General features: G+C 34.8%; 1 protein-coding gene across 2 annotated transcripts in view; it reads right to left on the minus strand.

The window, feature by feature from the left end:
• SBF2 (SET binding factor 2) overlaps nucleotides 1-23,244 on the minus strand; it is a 213,698-nt gene that overhangs the window by 116,171 nt on the left and 74,283 nt on the right. For both annotated transcript variants that reach the window (XM_014051691.2, XM_014051690.2), the window contains exons 3-4: nucleotides 7,389-7,526; nucleotides 33-146 (exon numbers count right to left, since the gene is read on the minus strand). In XM_014051691.2, coding sequence (XP_013907166.2) covers nucleotides 33-146; nucleotides 7,389-7,526 — 252 coding nt within the window. The remainder of the gene's footprint in view (nucleotides 1-32; nucleotides 147-7,388; nucleotides 7,527-23,244) is intronic.

Genomic DNA, 23,244 nt, shown 5'->3' on the forward strand with positions numbered 1-23,244 from the left:
ATACGTAACAATGTTATTTATAGGTTTTTTACCCTGAATATTTCTGGATAATCCAACCTGGACACCAATACTAGACTTTTGGGAGCAAATACTTCTGCAGGCTGAATCAATCCAGATTCCTGCTCACCTTCAGTTACTCTTGACCCCTTGAAAAAAAGATATGCATCGATTAACAGACAGAAGGTGATTGTTGAATAAACAGTATAAAAAACCTACAATCAGAAACATTTCATTTAATACATTTTAAAACTTTAAATCAATAGAATATAACATGTACCTCACATCTAAAAATCTTACCACCCAAATGATATAATCTGCACAGAATTCAGTACACTGATAAATAGTATAAAATTGTAATACACAAAGCAAGGTAAATAATGTGTACTTTATATTCATTGCACTTTGAAGCTAGCACACAATATAACATACCAGTTTTCTATAAAAAGGGAATTGATGTAGCCAACATGCATTCTAGTTATTTTTTAAAATTCCCTTTATTATATGTTTGCTATATATTTCTCAAAGTCATATACTTGGGAGTAGTATTTCCTTCTGATTCTGTTCAAATCTTTTGCTTCTTTCTAGGACTCTTCCACATAGCTGCTTTAACCCGTGTGTTCTTTACACTACAACAGCTGGAAATGAAAGTGTCCTCAAGAATTACAATCAGGATTTTAATTTATTTTTTTTCCAGCTCTGGAAACAGTGCCAGCTATGTATTCCATCTAGATTATGGTTACCATCACCCCTGATTCATTATCCCTCTATCCATGCCAGAAATGCAAGCAGAATTTGCTGTCATTTTTATGAGGTCTTTTTTGCTGACTCCTCATGCATAGCATCTTCCCTCTGTAATACCAGTAAACAGGAAGTAATATCAGTAAATCGAGAAGTAAGGAAACCCCAAAGTTTTAATGTCTTTTCTGGAATTTGGCTAGAAGAAAAAACAGGCATGGCTCCTACAAATTTCATCTTGTTAAGAAATGAAATGAAAAATAATAAAATCCAGTCTTTCATCAGTCCAATTGGGAAATTCCCTTCAGAAGTGGACAGGTCACAAAGGACAGCAACCAATGGCTAGAGGGAAGGGGTTTTACCTGACACTGCACTATAGCAATTAAGCAAAAACATTTTCCTGTAACCAAATATGGTGTTTTGATGAGGGGGGTCATCGTCACTCCAAGGCAAGCATGATGTACATATTAACTCCTAGACGGGAGGACTGGTCTTGCCACAATAATAACAGAGCTACTTTGGAACAGAAACTAGATTATTCATTTATTATTATATATTTTCATTGTTTCTCCTATTGATCTTTGCTTTTTAAATTTAAAAAAATTACAAGAATAAAACAAACTGGTAAGGAAGATTAATCCTTCAAAGGAAAGAGGAAAGATTTTTAAAAATCTAGCCAAGCTTGATCGAAAAGCTGAAATGAGTAGGATAGGAGAAATGTAAAGTTTTGCATCTTGGTAAGAAAAATAAAAAGCACAAATATGATGGCGTGGAGGGAACTTGACCTGGCAACAATACATGTGAAAGGCCATCCTTTAACCATATGAACCACTGTGAGATGGAGCTGCTAAATTGCAAATTGTATTTAAGTACATTAACATGAACAAAGAACTCAGATCATAGGAAATAATTGTTCTACTCTACTTGGATCTGGTGAGACCATATTTCAAGTATTATGTCTAGTTCTGAGCATCACCATTTGAAAAAGAGCAATAAATTGCAGAGGAGGGTTACCAAGATGGTGAAGGATCCATAAACAAATCCTATAACAAACTGTTAAAAGAACCGGATATATTTGACCTACAGAAAAGGTTATTACGGGATGAGATAATAAACTTCATATCTAAAAGATTTTCCACACAAGAGGGAGTGGACATATTCTGTATTGCCCAAGAGCACAGGATCAGAACTGATCCATTAATAATACAAAGAGAGAAGTTCAGGCTAGCAATCAGGAGGAACTTTATGCCTGTATGAACTATCAGCCAGATGTTAATTAGATCTCCTTCACTAGAGAACTTTAAACAGGCTAGATGACCATCTACTAGAGATATTCTAGTAGATTCTAAACTAAGCAGATGTTGGACTAGATTATCTATAAGGTCTCTTCTTGCTCTATGATTATATGACTTGCACTAGTTTCTCATACAGTTTCCTTTTACATAAAAAAAACCCTTATCAACCTAAAGTGTCCACCCTCGATTCTCTTCCTCAAGTGGGCAAGATAAATCAGGAGTTGAAAGTACCTAGAAAAATAATCTAAATGCAGGACCTCTAAAACTTAGTAAATTCCTGCATTTTAAAATTCCAGCTTGCAACATTTCAGTCCTTCAAGCAAACAAATGATTTAACCTCCTTTTGCTAGAAGAAAGAAATGTAAACAGCATGAAGAACAGAAGAGAGTTGTGGCTTTGCAGAAAGTTGTAGTAGAACTGACAGACTTTTTTCAAACATATTACTCAGCATTTTGTACAATGAATGACATAAATTCCATATATGGTAATTAGACAAACAGTATTACATCAAGTTTATACTAGTCACAACCAATATCAAAGATGATACATGTTCTTTCATTTCCAACATTCCAAGCATTGTTTAACAAATACTAAATGACACAATAAACTGTAGACAATGTTCTGAGTTTCCAGTTATTGTATATTCTCTCTCTGATGATGTCAAATTATTTCTTCACATCCATTGTAAGTTTTTAACATCCTCATCCTTATTTATGAGGATGAGGAAAAGGCACTGCACAATTCTGTATATCTGGCACAAGTAAAGTACAAACAACCTCATGATAATAATAAATTTTCTTTAACCATTAGGAATAATGGTAAATCCCTCCTCTCCCCCCCCCCTGCACGTTTAGTAACCAGATGATCACATACTTTAGCAAATTTTACATATGTTCCTGCTTATTAAAAATAAACTTCCGGATATTTACCTTTCTATAAAGTAGGGCCTTCCAAATATTTTGATTGATGGGAACATTTGGAATTTAGAGAGCATAAATTTGGAGGGCACGTTAAAAAAAAACAGATATACTTATTATAAAGACTTGTCTACCAAAATAATACCCAGTAAAGCTCTTCATAACAATTTCTACTCTCTTATAAAGCCTATTTCTTCATTTTCTTTCTGAGCAGTAGGCATATTTCCAGAAGAAAGCAGTGGCTGCAGCTTCTTATCTTTTGGCCCTTGGAATAGATACTGGGTCATGAAACCTTTTTAGAAACAAAAACTGGGCCCCAAGCTGCTACTTTGCAGCAAATAATTACTTTCCATTTTAAAAAAATGCAAAAATAAAAAGATACTAGATGGGACATTGATTTTGGTGGCTACCAATAATAGTGTTTATGAACCTGCTAGTATTACAGATGCCAAACTGGAAATCCTCATTTTGGCATTTACTGAAAACATGATGATTTTTAAAGGATTGTTTGTGTGTGGGTTTGTATGTATTTGCACATGTGTGGTGGATGTCATGTTGATTAATCAAAATACATTACATATTTTATTTTTAAAAATATATGACAATAGATTCCAGAATTCCATGCATTCTTTCTACATTTCTTTGATGAATAATAAATTTGGTTATACCTAACTTGAAATATACACCTGCCTTCAGCAGCTTTTGTTAAATAAAATGATTTTAATCTCATTTTAGACAACAATGTTAATTCCAATACATTATTTTAGCATTAACAGTGCTTCTGGTTTTTTATGTTCCTATATTAAACACAATGTGGAAATTTCATTCATGGATTTGACAATAATATTCTATATGATGTAAGAATTCTGAAGGGAATTCTAAAGTATTTTATGATTTAATATATTTTTAAATTATTATGTTTCCATTAAAATTTGAATTTTGATTTTAATGTTATATGGCTCTACTCTGTTTCTATCAAAAGAATAGAATAAATATTACTTATTTTAATATTTTATACTTCACACTGAAATGCATCTCAAAACAGCTTACAACAGAATTATAAACAAAATATGAAAAACAATGAATTAAAACAATATGCCATCTCTTTATAGGCTTAATTGGAATTCAGAGCCCTTTGGAGAAATGAAAAATGTGATATATGCATTATACAAGCCACATTAAAAGTTAATTTTAGATGTATGCTACAAAAAAAGTCAATAAAAACCAAGTTAGGTAAAAAGTATTAAAATTCTGTTATTATCCCCTCTTCCATTTTTAAATAAGAACAAAAGAAAGCAACTCTGTATGTTAAATAATTTTAAATACTGTGACTAAAACACTCTAGGTTTATTCATATTATTGTCTAATCATTTTTTCCCTTCGTGCTTTTCTCTATCCCACGCTGCTAAAAGTATTGGGAGGCTGTCCTCTTGCCAAATACATAATTTTCTGGTATTTCTTTCATTGTTCGCTCTATGCCAAAGCCATGTTTACTTTCCTAATAGAAAAACTGACACTGCTTCAGAATTTAAAAAACACAAATGATCTGCTTAAATATATTACTGATCAAAAATGATCTAAAATACTTTTGGATTCATATAAACGCATGTCAAAACTATATTCTAAAATTAACATAATATATAGGTATGGCAGATAGAAAGATGGAATATACTTTCTGGCTTATCCATATTTATGGAGCATTTTTTTTTTTACTGGAAAGTAATTTCAGCAATGTGGTATTATATTAATTAGGAATGTTCTCAATATATTATTTAAGTTGTATCAGAAGAATTAATTGATACACTTGTCATTGTATTAATTACTTTACAGAATCTAAAAACCAATACACTTTTTGTGGCATAATATTTTGGCAACCTGGAGTCCACCAGTATACACAAACTTAGATATAATAAAGGAAAAGAAGTGAACTCAGAGATAGGTTTACAAGAAAAAATTGACTTAGGTAATGAAGTTTCAAAGCAAATAGATATAACTTAAATATTTATAAAATTGTCTATAATAATGTCCCTAGAATAAAAAAAGGTAATATTAAATGTATTATCATGATTCAAGCAATGCTGAATAATAAAACTGCAAAAGAAAAGAAAAAACAAAAAGGTTACTTTACAGAATTATAAGAGAATTCCATTTGATTTTAGCCAAAAAACAATGCTAAAAGAAAATGATTTAAAACACTGTAGAAAAAAAAAATCACAAGTACATATTGCATTATCTGAATGCTTGGATTTTCCCACTAAATCCCCTCATGCCAAATAATATGTCATTGACAAATTATTTAAAAATCCAAAGTGGGTCAATTAATTTAGCAACTATTTTTGGATTATTCAGTATCCAAATGTTAATAAGAAACATATTTTAAAAAGAAGTTGCCAAACAGGTTACACCCAAAATCTAAACCAACACTTCTATTTTAAGGAATGTATTCATATCTAAATGCATTTATTTTAAGAGGAAAATATTCCATTTCAGATCTGAATGATGAATAAGAAAATAAATAGGACAGAACACATAATTTGTAATTATATAAACACATAGAGATCAATCCCGTACAAATTTTCATAATTTTTTAAAATTTTTATATAGAACCAGTATTTTAGAACAGTGCACCATATACCTTGCGTTTCATTATATAACATAGAAATAAAAATAAAGTTAGGTTTGCAGATTTGCTTTCCTCCAATTCACAACCACCAGAGGGAGCAGGATGTTTAAATAAATTCCACTGAAATGTAGTAAGAAGAAAATGATATCAAATCATTTAACACCACTTAAGTGTTATGTTGAATTGTTCTTGGAAAAAAAAATTATGGGAAATATTTCAGTTGTTAGACAACAAAAGCACCTACAATTCAAGTAAATATTTCTGAGAAGTATTTCTGAGGCTAAATGCAATGAATTAAGCATTGATACATGAAACATGTATTAAGACTAGATCAATTGTTAAAATTTTCAGAATTTATTTAGAAATTCATTTAATATAAATATTAATTTAATTTAAGATTCAGAAGTAACTGTGGCTGGCTTACTGCAAACAGAGCAAAATAATTCAAGTATTGTTTCCTTACAGAGAGCTGTTCCTACTGAAATTGAATAGATATTGTTATGTGTGTGAATGAAGGAAGAATTTTAAGTAATTAGAGTTATAAAGAGTAGGAAGGTACAGAATATGTATCTATATATTTACTTCAGGAAATATCTGTATCTATCTATCCATTCATGCATTGTATATTTGGATTTCAGCAAGGCATTTCACAAAGTAGACCACAACCTACTTCTTGGTAAGCTAGAAAAATGTGGGTGAGACAGTATCACCACCAGATGGATTCATAACTGGCTGACAAACTCCACTCAATGTATAGTCCTTAATGGAATTACATATACATGGAGGGAAGTAAGCAGTAGGGTACCCCAACGTTCTGTTTTAGGTCCAGTGCTCTTCAATATCTTCATAAATGATTTAGAAGAGGGAGTAAAAGGGGAACTCATCAAATTTTCAGATGATACCAAGCTGGCAGTAATAGCCAACACTCCATAAGACAGATTCAAGAGCCAGGTGGATCCTGAGAGACTTGAACACTAGGCCCTATCTAACAAAATGAAATTCAATGTAGAGAAAAGTAAGGGTTTACACGTAGGCAAGAAAAACCAAATATACAAGTACAAACTAGGTGAAACTTGGCTCAATAGTAACTGTGAAAGGGATCTTGGAGTCCTAGTAGACAATCACTTAAATGTGAGCCCACTGCAGCCACCAAAAAAGCCAATACAATCTTCGAGTGTATTAACAGAGGGATATAATCAAGATCACATGAAGAGTTAGTGCTGCTTTATAAGACCTTGGTAAGACCACACTGGAATAATGTATTTTGGTCACAATATAAAAATAGATGTTGAGACTCTGGAAGAAGTGCAGAGAAGACCAGCAAAGATGACTAGGGGGCTGTAGGCTACAACATATGAAGAATGGTTGCAGGGCTATATCTAGACTAATGAAAAGAAGGACTAGGGTAGACATGATAGCAGTGTTCCAGTATTTGAAAGGATGCCACAAAAAGAGGTGGTTTAACCTATTTTCCAAAGCACTAGAAGGTAGGACAAAAAGCAATGGATGGAAATTAATCAAGGAGAGAAACAATGTAAAACTAAACAAGTGGAATCATTTGTCTTCAGATGCTGTGGGTTCTCCATCAATGGAGGCTTTAAAAAAAGACTGGACAGCCATTTGTCTGAAATGGTATAGAATCTCCTGCTTGATCAGGGGGTTGAACCAGAAGACCTCCAAGGTCCTTCCATCTCTGTTATCCTGTTACCTGGCAGAGAGTGTGTTAGTAAATATATAAGGGTAGTTTAGTACCCTCTAAGTTGAAAAAATATTTTAGATTCTCTCCTACTTGTTTAAATTATGCTTTGTCATATTTACCTGCAAATCGATCTCTGCTTCATAGAATGTTAGGCAAGAACAATAGTGTCGTTCAGAGTTTATATCTGTCAAAACCACCACAAAAAATGTAGGCTGCTTCCTTTCTCTGGATAAATGCCATCCTCCAGGTTGACAAAACTAAAAAAAAAGTAAGCACACAGAGTGTTTAATACAAAGATGCGTTAGACAATAAGAATAAAACTTATTTTGTACAATAATTAATAATTGAAAGCATATATAATTTAATATTTCAAAACCAATATTGTGCAGATCTAAAATCAATTCAGAAATATAAGAAATCCAGCTGCAAGAATTGAAAAAAAAAATCACTGCAGATATTCTACTGATTTTCAAAATTTTATTTTTCTTCTGGTTTTGTACCAGATTCCATTAATATTTCAGTTTAATTACTAATATCATCTATTTAAAAACAATGTATTTCATGTTTCGTTTTGATACAAAGCTATTGGTCCAGAAGCATTCAAATACAGAATTTATTATGCAGACTAATCCAGGTAAGATGATATTTGCATAACAAAATATAATTTTATTTCCCACAAACCTAAAAATTGGTGTTGCATTTATAATTTTCAGTTAGATAAGTATTTAAGTAGCTCTCTAATGAGATTTTTTCCCCTTTAAAAATAGTACCCAAAGCTTACTGCTTCCATAAATCTTTACAGACAAGTATGCTAAGTATGACTGCTACAGTTCAGTCTACAACAAATATTTTAATCTCATTTTCTCTCTATAGTTTTAAAAAGAATGCTAAAATGAAGTCTGAATCAAAATATTTTGAAAGAAAACCTGTTCTATCCCCGAATAAAGTTTTTAATACATGAAAAAACTGATAAAGGTAATGAAATAGTTCAGATGCTTTTAATTTTTATTTTTTCATCAGTAGAATGGTTTAACGTCAGAAGTTAAGTGGGTGCCATCATTGGAGGCTTTTAAGAAGAGACTTAACTGTCATTTCTCTGGAATTGGTATAGGGTCTCCTGTTTGAGCATAGGGTTCAACTAGAAGACCTCAAAGGTCCCTTCCAACTCTGTTATTTTGTTTCACACAATGTACTCCCTGATTTGAACAGGAGGAGCATGAGGCCAATTTTCTCTGAGTTCAGAACCTAAGCAAAGTCAGGCATGGTTAGTATACAACCAGGAGGCTAGCAGATTGAACATCACTTCAGAGGAAAACAATGGCAAATTATTTAAATACATTTTTGCAAGGAAAACTACATGAATATATTCATGAAAATATCAGCTTAACCTGATGGAAACTTGATCCTGTCCTAAATATAAATTCTAATAATTATGGTACTTTTTGAATGATATCTGTGACTATCCCATTCAGAGTTTCATTGTCCACAAGAATCAAGATTATTTACATTAAAGAACACAATACAAAAGCATATTTTCTGAATATTTAATAAACAAAAAGAATGTTATGATTATGTGTACGAAAATATTACATGAACTGGCTGTCAGTTTACTAACAAGCAACATGAATGACATATTCAGCAATGTACTGCAGATCACATTAGTTAGATATTTCTACTAAGTATCAGATGCAACAAAATAAAGAAGTCATATGCCCTTTCAAGAAGAAATTCTGTTTAACAATATATTCTATTATATTTACAGCACTTTATACAGATATCCTAAGATTATTTATTCACTTAATTTCTCTGCTGCCTCAGCCCACATAGACATTATAAACATATAAATTATAATGAAAGTCATGTAATGTAACAATTTACAATAATAACATAGCATGTTCAGTGCACAGATTTTAATAAAAAAAAGATGCAATATTGGTCCCTGTTGAAAACAAGCAGTTCAAGTACAAAAGAAACCAATATTTATTTATTACTTTATTGTACTTTTATGCAGCTTCATTCAGGCAAATCTTAGTGACTGACAATAGCTGACTCCACAGGAGGGAATTTGTTAGCACAAAATACCATGCCTCCTTCCATTGTACTTCACATACTTTAAACCAGGACAAACAAGATTCTACTTGAAACAATCTCACTGATATCCAGATCCTAATCCATGAAGGCTTTTAAAGGTTATTATCAGCACCCTACACTGTGAATTACGACATGTCAAATTCTGATAAAAGCACACCCACTACATAAAGTGTTGTTAATAGCATGTCATGCTGATAAACTGGTGATTCCAACATACAGTAGAGCTTTTAACCCAAGATATCAAGCTAGTGTCCCTCCTCATCCGTAACAATTATTTGGCTCCTTCAAGATTGTTTTTGGAAGCATTTACCTACATTAGAATTTTAATGTAGATGACAAAGTAATCATTTACTGTACTCTGTTTAGATTTTCAATATGCTGGAAATAAAAAAGCCTGGATATGGTTTCTGTCAAGTTTCTTGCATTGTTTCAATAAGTTTTGCCAATATCAGTATTAATTTCAGAGCAAAAACAGCCAACTTGACTGAGTAAAGCAATGAATTACATATTGGAATTTCAAGGCTTTTTTGCTTCTAATATTTATCTACCTTTTTCATAAGAGCTGTTTTTCACTTTAAAAAAAATAGAACCTCTTGAAGGAAATGCAATAGATCCTGGTTTCCAACTGCTGCATCTTGAACAGATTTCTGGATCATAAAATAGCCCGTATCCTCAGTTACATTTTCAAGAATTTTGCAAGCTGATTGAGAGCAGAACTGGGCCCCAACACTTAGTGTGGTAATTGGCTGTTCTATGGCTAGCAGCATGGTGACAGCAGTGGGGCCAGGAAACCTAGTTCTTAACTATTTACCAGCATACCACTGCCTCTACTCCAAATAACGGAAGGAGACTGAGTCTCGGTGTTCTATTAGCATTTATTGAAGTCTTTTTGTGACTAGCATCCTGTCAATAACAATTTCCTAGAAATTTTGCAGAGCAAAGTACATGAAAGAGTAGAGAACAGTGCTATGAATGTTATGAGTGCTATGAATGGAATGCATCAAATCCAGCATCAATTCCAACATCAAATATATTCTAAATACTAAAGTCAACAGTAGCACAGACAAATCTTTATGAAAACAGTTGAAACAAAGTCAAACCCATCAACAGCAGTTGTAAATAATAAAAATCAAGTCAATTCTACACAGACGCCAAACAAATGCCAAGGCTGGAAAAGAGATGTCTATGTAGGTTGAGAATGGAACCAAACAAAATATCAGCAATCAGAAACTCTTGTAAAAAACATGCTTTGAAATGGGCAAGGATGTTTGAAGAAGCAGACAACAAGATTGTTATAACAAAGATTTGTCCATGTTCTCCGTTTTTTGAATGCAAAAAACCAATCCATCTCCTTCAACATTAAGTTCCTAGAAATTCACTCACCTGTTCACTGACCATTGAAGGAACTTAGTTAACAGGACTGTATGAGTGATATTTTTGTCAACAAGCTGCAATGCAATGATTATCTTCCCAGACAATGAATAATGAAAGAGATAACTGAATACCTCTGTATTTGAAAACCAATTGATTACAGGAAAATATCGCTAATGTGTAAAGAACAAGATCTCTACTTCTTTTTTCTCTAAAAAGTTATTTGGGATCATCTGGGCCCTTTACTTCAACATATTCAGAGAAGTATAGCTCAATGTTTCTCTTAATATTTAGTTTCCACTATCAAACTATGCATAATGGGGAAAAATGTCTTCTAATACTCATCTGGAATCTGTCTTCCTGAATTTAATACTATTATATTATGTCCTCCAATAATCTCAAATTATTCAATATGGTTGAATATCAGAAAGATATAACAGATTGTTATATTTCATAGATACAACTATCTGATTCTACCTTTATGTACACCTTTTATATTCTCATCACTCTCAATATAAAACAATTTTTCAATGACAGTTAAATATCATTTGAATTATGTTTCTGTAATTTTATATATGGTATATTAATGATACATTTTACCTTGTTTAGTGGATTATGTTTAGTAGATAAATGTTTCCCTTCCCTGTCCAATCATGTCTGACTCTAGGATATGATGCTCATCTCTGTTTCTTGACCAAAGGGGCCAGCGTTGTCCAAAGACATTTTCTGTGGTCATGTGGCCAGCATGGCTATAGGCTAAATGCGCATGGAACACTGTTACCTTCCCACAAAGTGGTACTTATTAATCTACCTGCATTTGCATGCTTTCAAACTGCTAGGTAGGCAGGAGCTGGGACAAGGAAGGGGAGCTCACTTGATTGTGCGGAATTCAAGTCTCAAACCTGGGCTGTTAGTTTTCAGCTGACAAGATCAATATCAAACACTGAGCCATCATGCCCCTCTATGTTTAGTACCTATGGCTCACAAGTTCCTGTAAGGAAGAACGAAGACATATTTCTATACAAGGGAGAAAATGTCTGGTCATTAGAAGTTACATAGTATTCTCTAAAGGACAGTTATGTAATCACCACTTGCAGTGTTCACAACCAGCTTCCAACAAGCAAAGTCAATGGGGAAGCTGGCAGGAAGTCATAGATTGCAGTCTCATGTCATCCACTTAACCACCTGTGATGACTCATTTAATGGCTGCAGCCAGAACTGATGCAAGTCAGATGTTGTCATATGACACTTGACTTGCAACCATGTCACTTATTGATGGAGTTGCTAGCCCCAATTGCAGTTGTCAGTCTGAAAAGGTATTGCCAGATACCCACTATTATTGTCAAGGGAAAATTTGAAAAGGATAAGAAAATACTGCATAACCTGTCTATACAGAGTGTTTGTTTATTTTAAAAAAAGTCCCAACCAGGATACAAAAAGAAACCTTTTTAAGAAGTGACATCAATATCACTTGCCTAATGTACTCCCTCTGATGGTACTTCTAGTCCCACTTAAAACTGATAAAACGAATCCATTCATTGTGCAGCTTACTGGAGTATGTCAAGGATTTGCCCTATCCAGGATAGGTATCCAGGATAAGGGCAGGAGCAGAACAGATTGGAAATCAACTTCCTAGCTCTTCTGCGCTAAATGTAGCGACTAAAACAAACATAGACTTCATCCAAAAGTGCATGGGGCTGAACTGCCCCCCAGGGGATGTAAATCATGTTTATATCCACATAGAAACAACAAGTATAACATTATACCATGGAAAGATAGGAAGGGTAGGAAATATTTCAGGAACATAATATGTGCTCCAATATATATGGCATAGGATTTAATTAAGAGCATGATAAAATGCTGCATTAGCCAAGCTAAATAGATGGTCACCGCTCCACAAATAGAGCATGAAATATACTATGATTGCAAATGAAGCTAAGAAAACCAGCCCAGATGAATAACGCCATTAGCCTGCAGCTGGGCTTAGCTCAACAAGGATTTGTAGTTGCTTCATAATGATTGTGATACGATTGTAAGTCTTGAACTTATGATCTATTATATTCTGCTACTGTATAGAGTTACTTTATTTGGAAATGGGAGTATAACAATTCACATACTAACCAAATGTGTCGATCTTCTCTATTCTGGAGATTAATGTTGCTAGTCATTCTGTTGAAATGGCTTTTATTTTTATTTTGCTTTTGAGTTTTTATTATATATTTTGTATATAGAAAATGAAAACAGCAATGTAAGACCAGATTTGGTCCTGCAAAACTACATAACTATGTAAATGATAGAAAACAACTATATGAGAACCCATTTAGTCTAGTGCCAGGAAACTGAGTTCTAGTCCCACTTTAGGCATGAAGATTGCCTCATTGACGTTGGACCACTCACACTTTCTCAGCCCAACTCAATGTTGTTGTGGAAAAAATAAGAGAGGAAGGAATATTAGGTATGCTCAGGGTCCTGAGTTATTTATAAAAATAATAAAGGCAGGATTTAAAAAAATCTAAAAACTCTCTTTTAAAAAGGCTCAAAATATTTATACAATATTCATTTTGACAGGAAGTAGAGGTTTTTGTTCTCTTCAATTATCATCTGTGTATTATGGTATTTGCTTTCCATTTATTGGAAACAATATGTGCTGTTGAACAAGAGAAAATACACCAAATGAGTCAGCTATAGAAATCTCTAATAAGGATCATTCCATCCTTCTGAGATCAGTAAAATGAGGACCCCAATTGTTGGGGGCAATATGCTGACGCTTAGAGAGAACTGTAAAACACTATGAAACGGTATATTGCTAAGTGCTATTGCTATTGCTATCATGTGATGCGACATCCGGAAAAATACGCCACACTCCACTTAATCCTCCAGGGAAAGATTGAAGGCAAATGAAGTCCAGGCAGAAGAAGAACATCATGGGTTCAAAATCTAAGGGACTGGTTTGGACAAAACACAGTAGCACTTTTTTGTGTGGCTATTGATAAAAATAGGATCGTCAACATGATCACCGATGTCTGATGATGGATCTGGTACAAGAAGAAGAAGAAAAAGAAGGTTCCCCCTAAAGATAAGATTAACTGACTCAGTTAACTCATGAGGGGCAGAGATCGTCCCTAGTGTTTGACTGGTTAAATTTAACTCTTTTGGTAATACCTAAATGGAACTTTGTTTTATTGCAGGTATCTTATGTCTTCCCTTGGTCCTATTTCCATTCAGTTTTATGCTGTCTTTCTTTCCCTGTCCCCTTACTCCATTTCCATTCCAGGTTTCCATTTTCTTTTTTCTGGAAAGAAGAATGAATTCCTATCCCCTCAAGCCTTTCTGTGGGTGAGGATGGTTGGTGTGACAATGAATTGCTAATAAATGAGCAATTAATTTTAGAAATAAGATAACCTTCATCAATAATATTGATGATGATGATACTACTACTACTACTACTACTACTACTACTACTACTACTACTACTACTACTACTACTGGCTTCTGACAGCTCTGAGGTTGTCCAAATGCAAAGGAAGAAAGATGATTCAGTGCATTGGGGTAGGAAAATACTCTGATGACCCCTTTCAGCAACTATGTGATGTGGAATAAATGCTCACATTAACACAAAACCATTCTGCTACTAATTAAAGCAGCATGTCTTTTCTCAATCTCTATCATAATTGGGGGTGGGGAGAATGCCAATGTTTTCAGAAGTCAGTTCTTTCTACCAGCTGTTAAAGGAACTTGTAGAAAAGTCTGAAAAAAGATGCAGCTGCTTTTCGTTGGAAGAGATGTTGCTGTGCTTGTTTAAGGTTGAAGGCACTTCTTCCAAATCCTTTATGTATGCATAGACCAATTTCCAAAGCTGACTCTAACTAGAGTAGACAAAATAGAAAGCCAAGCATTGCACAATTTTGGGTGTGTTTAATGAACTGTTTTGTTCTTTTTATGGGGAATTGTCTTAAATTAAAAGTAATTTTCCTTTTCAAATAAATTAAGAGATTAATTTGTCTGCATCCCCATATCATATTTGGTTATACCAAATTCTGCTACATCATGTTGCATTTCAGGTATCATTAATTTGATTCAAAAATGCAGCCTATTTCTTTAGTACACATAATACTTCCATTGACAGAAACTGTAAATTCATTTATTATATTTCATACTTTCCCTAATTAATATACAAATAAATAGCTATGTTCCTACAAATTAGTACTGCAGACTTGAAATATTATTTACAGTTTGAGCTACCACATCTTCAAAGCTGGAGAAAACACGGAAAAGGAGATTAAAATGACAATATATTTTCAAAACACAAAGAACACTTTTTCCTCTAAGAAATTAGAAAATTCTTTACAAATACTTTGGGTTGTATCCAGGCTTTCCCTTTTGCAAACAAAAAGGATTGAAAACCAATAACAAACCATGCTGGAGACTGGGGATGGTTATTGCCAAATACCTCACTTACAACATACCATTTTCATACATATCCAGAGGGTTCCTTAACGTTCTAACCCCAGAGCATGAGGACAAAATTTGATGAAAATGTCCGCTCTTTTGTTCTGTGAGAGCTTCCTAACATTCTTTACAGAAGAATTTCAATTTCAATCCCACTAGCAAATATGTGGAAGAGCTATATGAACACTGATGCACCGCCCATGTAGTACTAACCCATGACTATGAACTCTTTTTCATAGATAGAGATATATAAAGATAGAGACAGAGATGCTAGAAATAGTAATAGAGATATAAAGATACAGGTAGTCCCTTGACTTACAACCATTCATTTAGGGTTTAAAGTTACAAAGACGCTGCCAAAAGTGACTTACGACTGGTCCTTGCCCTTATATCACAATGTCCTTGCAGTCACACAATCAAAATTTGGGTGCTTGGCAACTTCATTTATTACATTGTTATGCCGCTCATCTCTCCTACAAGGTGACTCTGGACTGCTCACAAGTTATAAGCTTGGCAACTAAAGGCATGTAATGGCTGCAATGTTCTGGTGTAATGTGATCACCATTTGCAACGTTCCCAATGGACTTCTGACAAGCAAGTCAGGGGGATGCTGGATTCACTTAATGACTGAATGACTCACTTAACAATCATGAGGTTTATCAAGCAGAATCCTAGTGAGGAGGATCTGCTTCGTCTCTAGGAATTTACTTGATGGATCTGTTTTCTCTTTAGGAATGTGCTTGATGGAACATTTTGATATAGTCAGAAGTGCTTTATAGGCTGTAAAGCACCCTTTCTAAGGTTGTTACAACTTCCAACAGTCATTAAGTGACTGGTTGTAAGTCAAGGGCAACCTATACTTATGTTAACTACATATTGCTTACCTGAAGCTTCCCAAATATCTTTGATGTTCCTACCCAAAACTCTGTAGTATTGATAATTATGTAGGGCCTTGGAGACATTGGGACAGATCGTCCTTAGCAATAGTGGACTCCATCTTTACCTTGCTAAACATTCTTGTTCTCATATTTTCCTTCTGAGTACATTTCTCCTTTCCTGGAGTGGGTCAGCTTGAAATCATTCCATTGAACAGAAGCACATTCTATAGAGATTGCAATGTGATTCCCTTCAGAGATTGAACAGTGGCTTCTTTTGCTGCCTGGTTTGTTTTGATTTGTTTTCAGATACCAGAGACTACCAAAAAGTAATGCTCTGTAAACATTGGTCTTGGTGTCAAACTAAACATTCACGTACCTTGAACCAGAGTAGAGGACCTTCCTCCATTCCCTTTCCCCATTCCACCTGAGAACTAGAAGTCACAAAAATAATAAGTCTGAACACTTCCCCTCTTGCTGCTTTAAATGTGTATTTCTATGAAGGCAAGAAATGTTCTTCACTGGACAATTTAGATGATGTTATTAATAACAGGACAAATATAAAATCTCTTATTACACGGTATTCAACATTTAATTGATTCTCAGTATCTTCGGATGACCAAGCAGCAGTAAAAGGATTACAGAAATAAATAATCTCAAAGGTGCTTTTTTCAAGAGGCAACGGGACTTTGTTTTTTTTTTTTCCACTTCTCATCCAAGAAGCTTCTTCAGCTCTAACTGAATGGTGGGGAATTGTTTAGGTTTAGGTTTAGATTTAGGTTTATTGACATTTGTATGCCACCCACTCCCAGGGTACTCTGGGCGGCTTACAGACAAGACTAGGGGACATATAAAAATAAAAATACAATATTTAAAAATTACACAACATACATACTACTTGGAGCGGGCTGGATGCCAATCAACAGCCCCAGGCCTGCTGGAACAGCTAGGTCTTAGTGGCTTTACGGAAGGCCAGAAGAGTAGTAAGGGTCCGGATCTCTACGGGGAGATCATTCCATAGAGCCGGGGCAGCAACAGAGAAGGCCCTCCCCTGGGGTGTCACCAGCCGACATTGACTGGCTGATGGTACCTGGAGGAGGCCCAATCTGTGTGATCTTATTGGTCTTTGGGAGGTAAATGGCGGGAGGCGGTCTCTCAGGTAGCCAGGTCCTAAACCATGTAGGGCTTTAAAAGTAACGACTAGCACCTTGAAGCGTGTCCGGAGACCAATGGGGAGCCAGTGCAGCTCACAGAGGATAGGTGTAACATGGCTGTATCTAGGTACACCCATTATTGCTCGCGCGGCTGCATTCTGGACCAACTGCAGGCTCCGAGCACTCTTCAGGGGCAGCCCCATGTACAGCGCATTACAGTAATCCAGTCTTGAGGTGACAAGGGCATGAGTGACCATCCAAAGGGCCTCCCGGTCCAGATAGGGTCGCAACTGGTGCACCAGGCGAACCTGGGCAAAGGCCCCCTTGGTCACAGCCGACAAATGATGTTCTAACGTCAGCTGTGGATCCAGGAGGAAGGATTTATATTCCTTGCAGACAGCTGGTCATTTGCATTCTTTTAGCTGTGTCTTCAAGATCACCTGAGTAGTGCAAATGGGTGTGGAGCCTTCTTGGAACTGCTGAAAGGACTGTGTAGTAGACTGGAGATAGATAATGTATCTCTCCCCCTCTGTTGAGAGACGCTGTTCAATTTTGACATAGATGGCCTCTTTGACCCTTCTTTCAAACCAGCGGTCCTCTTTGCCCAAAATGTGGACTTTGTCTTTTAAATGCAGATGGACTGATGGATCTTATCCTGATGATTTGTTCTCCTATGTTGTGCCATGTATTTATGAAGTGGTTGTTTTGTTTCCCCAATGTACAAATCTGCACATGTCTCACTTATGCAGATAAATGTTTACACCAAAACTTTCTGCTCTTTCTATTAATGCAATACAATACAATAGCAGAGTTGGAAGAGACCTTGGAGATCTTCTAGTCCAACCCGCCTAGGCAGGAAACCCTATACCACTTCAGACAATGACTATCCAACATCTTCTTAAGACTTCCAGTGTTGGGCCATTCACAACTTCTAGAGAAAAGTTGTTCCACTGGTTAATTGTTCTAACTGTCAGGAAATTTCTCCTCAGTTCCAAGTTGCTTCTCTCCTTGATTAATTTCCACCCATTACTTCTTGTTCTACCCTCAGGTGCCTTGGAAAATAGATTGACTCCCTCTTCTTTGTGGCATCCCCTGAGATAACCGGAACACTGCCATCATGTCTCCCCCAGTCCTTCTCTTCATCAAACTAGACATACCCAATTCCTGCAACCTTCTTCATATGTTTTAGTCTCCAGTCCCCTAATCATCTTTGTTGCTCTTCTCTGCACTCTTTCTAGAGTCTCCACATCTTTTCTACATCGTGGTGACCAAAACTGAATGCAGTATTCCAAGTGTGGCCTTACCAAGGCATTATAAAGTGGTATTAACACTTCATGTGATCTTGATTCTATCCCTCTCTTAATGCAGCCTAGAACTGTGTTGGCTTTTTTTGGCAGCTGCTGCACACTGCTGGCTCATATTTAAATGATTGTCCACTAGGACTCTAAGATCCCTCTCACAGTTACTACTATTGAGCAAGGTACCACCTATACTGTATTGTGCATTTCGTTTTTCTTGCCTAAATGTAAAACCTTACTCTTTTCACCATTGAATTTCATTTTGTTAGATAATGTCCAATGTTCAAGTTTGTCAAGATCCTTCTGTATCTTAAGCCTGTCTTCTGGAGTGTTGGCTATTCCTGCCATCTTGGTGTCATCTGCAAATTTGATGAGTTCCCCATTTATTCCCTCATCCAAATCATTGATGAAGATGTTGAAGAGTACCGGGCCTAAAATAGAGCTTTGGGGTACTCCACTGCATACTTCCCTCCATGTAGATGCAGTTCCATTGAGGACTACACGTTGAATGGGGTTGGTCAGTCAGTTACGAATCCATCTGGTGGTGATGCTGTCTAACCCACATTCTTCTACTTTATCTAGTAGTAGGTTATGGTCTACCTTATCAAATGCCTTACTTATTCAGTGCATCCTTGTACAGTAAAACAAAACCAATCAAATTTCTAAATTTTGAATCTTTTAAGCATTTGAAAATAAATTTTTAAGGCATGCCGCATAGAACTATAGAGTTGAAAAGGAAATCCCCTTTTGTAGCAAGACTATAAATACTACAATAATTAAGGGACTTTTTTTAGACACTATGATCAGCATTAGACAGCATGTTTGAACTTCATCTTTATATTCCTGATATACAGATGTTTTATAACAACAACAACTAAAAACCTGTTGACAACTCATGAGCTCTTACAGAAACCAGAGCTGTTGACCTTTGGGGAAAACATGCCAGTTACTTGCTTGGAACGAACAATTCAGAATATTAAAAACAAGCTTTAATGTATTTTGAATGAAAAAATAAATTCTCCAAACTGCCTGGTTCATTTCCAGCAACTTTCCAAAAATTTCTTTAACTCTATAACTGCCCCTAGACAAAAAGCTTTCATGGAATTTGATATCTGAAAAGTTCATCGTGCTCTGCAGCTCAGCTAATAATATGAATTGATGTCAATCTATGAAAGAGAGGATTGGAAACCAGACGAAATAAGAAAAATATCAAATGTGATTTTATTCAATAAATATTTTTCAATAGGCGCTAACAATATGAATCACATAAATGATTATTTTTATTTCATTAATGCCTTTTTATCTTGTTTTGCGCTTGAAAGTGATCCCTCATTAAAAGATGAATATGATATACAAGAATTAGGAAAGATAAAAATAGTAAACTTAGGCAATAATTGCTAGTTACAAGTTCAATAACATTGCTATCTCTCCTAGAATCCCATCTTATTTTGTTACACAATACTCCCCTTGAAAATGACCAAAAGATGTAGGCTAATATAATTGATATTGTACATGCAAGAATCGAGCAACAGGTGTTAAGTAGTCATTTTTATCTGTTTAAATCTCTCCAGTTTTTACTGATTTCTCAATTAGTCTGATCCGAAGTTGTTCACTGCTACATATTGGTAGAAATGTGAATGCCTGTTGTAATGCACTGGTAGAAGTGAGAAAGAAAGAGTGCATTTATCTGCATTTTACTGATTATAAATCCACTTAATATAAGGCTGGAAATGCGGAAGTTTAATGCATCATCAATTCAATTTCTAGTCTTACCAATCAAACTCTAACCTCATATACCTGCATCAAAAAAGAAAAAAAGGAAGAAGCATTTGAACTCTGTGTTGTGTCACTCTTGGATATATTTGAATTAGGCTGGTCCAAAAATGAATTGTTGTAAGTTGGAGAACTATATGTACTGGCTAATGGAATGGAATTTAAATACTTAAAACTGTGGGATTTCCATTATCATATGAAGACTTTTAAAATTATCAAATTTATTATGAATGGGTTTTCACAAATTGGTTTTGAAGGCTGTTTCTGGAAAAAGAACACCTGATTGCCCAGTATGTTATGGCTGCATTTAAGAGCTTGTGTAGATTTGGCTAACACAAAGTAATTTTCCATTTGTGAGAAAAAGCAATATGATTCTTTGGATAAAACATTCCTTGAAACATGAGAATGTAACAGGGATGTTGGCAAGTCAATTATCTTGCTAGTTACATGCAATTTTACATGTCACTAATGCTTTATCCTATGAAACAGCAACTTTCATTACAAAAATGTTAAGAAAAAGTATTCAAAGTTTCTGCTTTAGTTTATTAACTAATAATTCTTCTTGCCTTCCCACCATTTTCCATCACTGACTATCAAGAGTTCGTCTCTTCACAAAACAATGAGGACTTAGATTGTTGGGGGCCATATGCTGACTCTGTAAACTGCTTAGAGAGGGCTGTAAAGCACCGTGAAGCAGTAGATAATTACTACTGCTAAACACAGTCATTTGTAGACATTGATTAATAACTTATCTGATATCAGATTTTTCTTTAAAAACCTATGCCCTTCCCTGAATTTAATGCAACTAACAAGTTACTTCTGGGGCTGCAATATAGCAAAAATATAAAAGGATCAAGTAAGTACACTTAGAACTCAGCTTCTTTGGAACTATTTGCAATCCTACACACTCCATTTTTGTTTTTCATAAGTAATCAATTTTAATGTTACTTACACAGATTATACCTCTCTCTATAGAATGGACTAGTAATAGATGTTTTGTTTGCTAATAGTTTTCTATTACTATTATTACTGCTATAGCTCTCCCTACATTTTTCACCTCCTTTTTAGCCAATCTGTTGTAATTACTAAGGATTCTTTTGTTCAGATTATCTTAACTCCCTAACATTCCTCATTTCAAAAAGAAGCTTTGAAGTACATGGTTTCTGTGGTAGAACACACCTATCTGTAGTTCCTGAAACCACATACATTTTTTGGGGATTATACTGCAGCAGGAGAAAACAGCTATGCAACCCCAGGAAAAGCAATTCTTTTAAGAAACTGTGGAAGGGTGTTATGTTAACACGCATTTTCTGATCCTCCTTTTGCATTCAGATCCAAAGAGCTGCACCGCCTCACTTAATATCATTTCTCATATGAGACAAATCTTATTCTACTTCTATTTTTTCATTGAACAATTTCACTTTATTTATTTATATCATTCTTAATTTCCTTTCTCCCAACCTCAAACACATGAATATCACAATTCTCTGTCAAAATTTGTAAAGGCAAATACAATTCTTCCCCATTTCTCACATCTGTTCTGTGAACTGAAACAGGTAAAAGATGATACTTGGCCCCCAAACACTCATTTCTTTCTGTCATTTATGCACCTGCTTGTTTCTCATCTTCTCTCTCAGCAATATGAGGAGACATAAACTTCCATCACCTTATTTTTCCCCCTAAAAATACTGTCTCTTGAAGTGTAACCCATTCCATTTCAAACAATATATCATAGTAATGCTTATATACTTAAAGTGTCTAGACAAAAGAAAAAATCATATTGTACTTTATGATTCAAGTCCTTTCACTGATATCAGTCCATCATTTTAAAAAGCTACTTTTAAAAACTTACTGAAAGCCATACTAAAAAATAGTATCTGTATATAATCAAAACATATTGCCTTTTCATGTTAAAGTTATTTTACAGGATTACAGAGACAAGTGCTACATTCTCCAAAATCCATAGGGAGAAGATACTATTATCTAGCTTAACTGCTGTGATCATCTGAAAAACACAAAAATTCTGTTGACCATAGTTGATAGGACCACTTAGATCACTAATTATACATATCAGTAAGAATGAGAAAGTAATAAGAAACTTTTGATTTTCAAATTACAAGTAATAAAAAAGTAAGTAAAATATACTTTGCCTTTCCTGACATAACACTGATTATTTTCCAAGGAAATAAGAAGCTACTTCCCTTTACCAAATCGATATTGGATTTAGCAATAAAAGTTTGATTCAAAGTGAAATCAGATGTAATAGAAGTAAAATTGCGTACGTTTTTCCCATCTTGCATATATGACAAGTTCTTTAATTAATTAGGATTTTATGTTTGAGAGAAAATACATGAAAATGATGTTCTTCTAAATCAGGGGTGTTAAACTCGTGGGCCATGGGCTGGATGCATCACGTGCTGGCCCCACCCTCGCCCAGTTTAGCGAAAGGAGAAAAAGTCCTGCTTTGTCAAGTGATGATGCCGTGACAATACAAACTTGATACCCCTGTTCTAAATGGTTGATGAGGCATTATCTCTGGGTGTAGCTGGCCTTCTGCCACTTCTTTGTAAATAGCAACCACAATGCACCCTTTACTTGCCAGGTATCCTGCTATTATTAAATATTACAGTAGATGTGCATTTTGTTTTTTTACCAAATCAGAAACAACAGTTTTAAGAACTATTGAGGTTGCACAAAAATATTATATCATCCATCAATATCATCATAGGGAGTATTCTAACAAGTATTTGTTAATGTTACCCACATCTTTTGAAGCATTTTATAAGCTAGTTGATTTCTCACACATTGGAAATCTGAAAAAAGTAGTTTTATATCAAAGATTACAATAAGACAGCAGTGGAAACAATGCACAGGGGGAAATAATGCAATGAAGCCTATCTATCATCTATCTATCTATCTATCTATCCATCCATCCATCCATCCATCCATCCATCCATCCATCCA

The sequence above is a fragment of the Thamnophis sirtalis genome, unplaced genomic scaffold (genome assembly GCF_051295495.1).
Source record: "Thamnophis sirtalis isolate CommonGarterSnake01/CBP01778 unplaced genomic scaffold, rThaSir2_p1.2 scaffold_1, whole genome shotgun sequence".
In the NCBI taxonomy this organism is placed as follows: Eukaryota; Metazoa; Chordata; class Lepidosauria; order Squamata; family Natricidae; genus Thamnophis; species Thamnophis sirtalis.